General features: G+C 42.2%; 1 protein-coding gene across 1 annotated transcript in view; it reads left to right on the top strand.

Moving 5' to 3' along the window:
• The first annotated feature begins 83 nt into the window (after positions 1 to 83).
• Positions 84 to 4,690, top strand: part of Depdc1b (DEP domain containing 1B) — a 75,484-nt gene continuing 70,877 nt past the window's right edge. The window contains exon 1 of the mRNA XM_003470214.4: positions 84 to 191. Coding sequence (XP_003470262.1) covers positions 144 to 191 — 48 coding nt within the window. The 5' untranslated portion in view covers positions 84 to 143. The remainder of the gene's footprint in view (positions 192 to 4,690) is intronic.

The following is a 4,690-nucleotide window of genomic DNA, read 5'->3' as shown; positions in this document are numbered from 1 at the left end:
GCCCACCTGTCGAATTTCCGGTCATGTGCCGCCGCCGCCGCCCAATCAGCGTGAGGAGCCCGCACGCTCCAGATTCAAACTGGGAAGCTGCCTGCCGTGGCTACCAGCGCTGGCTCCGTTACAGGGGCGGCTGGGAGCCGGCCATGGAGCACCGCCTGGTAGGGCCCGGGCCATACCGGGCCACTAAGCTGGTGAGTGTGTGTGTGGGGGCCTGGGCAGAGCCGCCGGCGCCGCGATCCTCTGGGACAGCCTGTGGCCCTCCAGCCCGGGCCAGGGTGTGGAGACGGAGGTGTGTCGGCTGCGGCTGTTGTTTTCTGCTCGTAGCTCAGAGAAGGGCTAAAGGGGCCTAGCGCCCTGCGTGACTGGAGTGTGTGTAGATTCGTGCCCGAGACGTGGCCTGGCTTCTCAGAAATAAGCAGAGCCTCCCCACTTAAAGCGCCGCGACCAGGCCCATCCCCTACACCTTTGTCCTTTGAAACCTAACGCCTGCATCTGGGCGGGCGAAGACCCAGCCTTAACTGTAACCTTAGGGCTGCCCCACCTTTTCCCTTTCTAACGGTGCCTAACGCAGGGGTGGATCACCTTTACCCACTTTCGGCCCTTGGCGTTTCTTGAGCAGTGACCTAACTGCGGGATCTGTGGGATGATTGGAAAGAGCCTTTGCATACTCTGGTGGTCTAGGGTGTTTCCTTTTCCCCTAGAAGGAAGGCTTTGCTATTCAGAGGCATACTTCATCAACCTTACAACCTGGAACAAGTAATTTTAATGATTCCTGCCTTAAATGATTAGCACAGTGGGATGTGTGGTAACATCTTGGTATGTTCCTGGCAAGGTTTTAGAGGCCATTCTATGAATGTTTTATGGTAATTTGGGAGGAAGGCAGTTGACTGGCTTGTTAAATCCTGTTGGCTGCATTTAACTTGGAATTGAGTCTCAACATTGCTCTAGGCAGTATCTAGTATCCAGTATCCAGTACCCTAGGCAGTATCTAGGAAAAGACAGGAACTGAGTTCCAAACTCTACTAGTCTCACATGTGAGCAAAATGAAAACACTGAGTAGTGGGTGATATGTTGGTTTTGTTCGTTTGGTTCGATAGCGAGGATTGAATTTATCCAATGCTGTGCAAGTTCACCACTGACCTACTTTCTAGCCACACCCTCCTTTTCTTTCTAGAGCCCCACATACAGTGGTGAGCTAAGGGGTTAAGCCAGAACTAAGAAGGTTACCTTCTGGAAGGAGAAACTATCGCTGGGACTGAAGATACCATCCTTTTATTTTTTTAAATATTTAAATTTTTTTGGCAGGACTGTGGAGTGAACCAGGGAGTACTGAGTTACATGCCAGCTTCTTTGATTTTATTTTGAGACAGAATCTGGCAGGACTTGAACTTGTGATCTTTCCTTTGCTTCACAAGTAGCCACCATTACAGGTGCATACCACTGCATTGGCAGGCAGTTCTTTACTTTTTTGATTAGGCTTATAGATTATATTGAGAATTTGATAGAGAATACTGATCATTTTTCACAGAAAGATACACATGCCATATACTTGTGAAAATTTATACAGTTTCAGGGGATTTGGGGTGTGTGTGGTTTAACACAACCAATTATTTGCTTATAATTCCATGGGCCAGCAACCTGGACTAGACTCAGATTAGTGGTTCTTCTGATGGAGGTCACTCGTGTCACGATTTTCTGGTGTCATAGTTACTTTTCTCATTGTTGAGATAAAATAATCAACAGCCAAAGTTAAAGGAGGAAAGATTTATTTGGCTTAAAATGCATAGCAGTTTCAGTCCATGATATCTGACACTAAGGCATGGCAGAGGGACATCACAGAGGAGAAACAGTCCATGGCAAAGCTGGGCAGACAGAAGGCAGCAAATAGCAAGCAAGTGACTAGCAGGTCTTTATGTTCCTTATGTCTTGCCAAGGCTAATTCTAGCCTAATTCTTGCCTACTTCTATCATTGTAGCATGTGAATCAGTCCTTAATTCCAGCTGCACAAACCCTAGATCCAGCCACCTCTGAAAAGCCTCAGCTATGACTGCATGAGTCTTTGGGGGATCATGTAGATACAAGCCATAACATCTGATGAGTTGACTAGGATTTGGATGGTGTAAGATGTCCCCTTGATTTGGTCCTGGCTTTATTTGGGTCTAGTATGGGGCACATTAGCTCAGATATCAGCACATGGTGGTCTGATAGTTCCAGTGTACCTGAATGGTTTTTTCCTTTTTTTTTTTTTATTGGTACAGGGAATCAAACTCATTATCTCATGCTTGCCAGGCAGGTGCTGTGATGCTGCAGTATATCCCTGGCCCAGCTGAATGGTTTCAATATGTGACTTTCTGCTCAAATCTCACTAACCAAAGCAAGTAAAGCAGCTAAACCTAGATTCTAGAAATTATCTCTGCTTCATAATGGGCAGAGTGGCAAAGTCACATGACTGAGGTGCCTGTGAAGAGGGTGGGAAGAATTGCTGCATTCATCTTGGCAAATAATCTATCTATGCATACTCAAAATGACTCATTTTTTCAACAAATATAAATTTAGGTTTTCTTTTGGGCTAGCCTCTTAAGCAGTATGGGTGGTGATGGCTGGTAATGAGTAGAGTTTTTGAAAATAGTGTTTTCTTTTTTTTTCCCGACATGATGAAAAAACATTATTTGCAGGGTGTCAGGAATTTTATTAGAATAGTCAAATCTCGTGTTGTCAGCTGAGTTCTCTATAGATTCTTCCTCTTTTTTATCTTTTTCTCTGCTGCAGCAGAAGCAGAACCAGCAACATGAGCTGCAGAACTGAAGCAGCAGAGATGGATGCAGCCTACCAGCAGGCAGCTGGCAAGCGTGGCAATACCATGGGCATAGCATCTTCAGAGGTTTTCCCTTTCAGCTCCTGGTGACTTAGTTGAGCGAGTTGCCTTCCACTTTGATTCCCACACTGGCCAGCATCTTCTTGATGGCCGTCATGTTGGGGAAGATCTGTCTTCAAAGGCAGCCAGCAAGTAGGAGATGACAACCCATGTGGGTTGAGGAAATACAGATCTGATTCATGCAACCTTTAATGGTACTGGACAGTGAAGGGAAAGGGAAAAATGTAGTGTTTTCATAATTGCTTCTACTGAATAGTTGGCTCCGGCCGCAAGGCTGTTGGTAGGCCTGCCTTTTGGGATGAGATAGAGATTGTGCCTTAATACAGATTTCAAAAATTTTATCAGCAGTCTGTCCTTATCTGTGGGGAATATAACCCAAAATTGCCAGTGGGGGCTGAAACTGCAATTCATATCTATCCCTATATTTTCTGTTGTATACTATACATAGATGAAATTTGATTTATTAAGTACAGTAAGAAATTAATAGCAATAACTAATAATAAAATAGAACAGTTATAACAATACTCTAATAAAGTTGCCAGCTGTCATTACTTTTGCATCTGGTAGCCATTATTAAATAAAATAAAGGTTGGTTGAATACAAGCACCTTGCTACTTCACTAGTCACTCTGATAATCTAGATGACTAAATGACTAATGCGTGAGTAGCACATACAGTGCAAGTATGCTGGTCAGAGGGATGATTCAGACCCCAGACAGGATGGCATGAGATTTTACTGCACTACTCAGGATGGGTGTGACTAGAATCTTATGAAGTAATTATTTTTGGAGGTTTCTACTTTTAGACGATGGCTTATCATGAAACCTTGGATAACGCTTGAATTATCGTATTCTCCTATAGGGAAGTAAAATGCTGCCCTCTTCCAAAACTTATTCATAGTACTTATGCAAGGGAAATAGTAAGGTTCAGGACCTTGGCACAACTAATCCTTTTTTTAGAATAAAAAATAAATAGCACTATAACTGGAATTTTTATAAATATCACTCACAGAAGTATATGAGCTATACATCCTATTTTTATTGCCACTTTCTTTTTTATAAATTTTTAAAATTTTTATGCATGTTTGCCATGCATAATGATTACATTCATTGGGGGGATTGGTACATGTTACATAACACATCTTAATTCCTTTTACTTTCCCTTCTCTTCCCCTGTGCTCTTCATCTCTTGGTCCCCCTCACAGCTGCAAAAGATGTATGTCTCTTTTTTCTGTTCTCTCTTTTCATATATATAGAAGACGTATGTACAGACCGTTAGATTCTGAGTTACACTGAAATAATATCAAAGGAATTTGTAAAGAAGTATCTCTTCTATACATGTTTTTACTTCTTACATAATGATATTTAAGCCAGGTTTAGACTGGCCAAGTTAAAACAAAAATTACATAGATGGTTAATGAAAATGATTTTACTAAAATTTCCCAGGCACTCAGTTCAGTTTTCTGCTGTATTCCATTTGAGGAACATAATGTTAAAGTAAAATTTGTGAAACGTGGAAAACAATCGTTTTTTTATTCATTTTTTTTTTTTGACAGTGAAGATTCTTGATATTAGTTATTGCAACTATCATTAAAGGTAAAATCTGTTTTTCACCAGTATGATTCAGTTGTGTTTTTTTTTTTTTTTTTTCCTTTTCTTTTTGGTACCGGGAATCGAACTCAGGACCTTGTGCTTGCTAGGCAGGTGCTGTGCCACTGAGGTATGTCTTTGGTCCTGACTCAGTTCTGTTTTAAAGCTGGTACCAGGTAAAGCATAGTTTGTGACTAGTCAGTCCTCTCTTCACTTCCTTTTCTCCC

The sequence above is a fragment of the Cavia porcellus genome, unplaced genomic scaffold (genome assembly GCF_034190915.1).
Source record: "Cavia porcellus strain 051 isolate PalLab524CR breed Dunkin Hartley unplaced genomic scaffold, mCavPor4.1 scaffold_11, whole genome shotgun sequence".
NCBI classification, from domain to species: Eukaryota; Metazoa; Chordata; class Mammalia; order Rodentia; family Caviidae; genus Cavia; species Cavia porcellus.
Note: the sequence above shows the minus strand (reverse complement) of the source record. Positions and strands in the feature narration are given on the sequence as shown.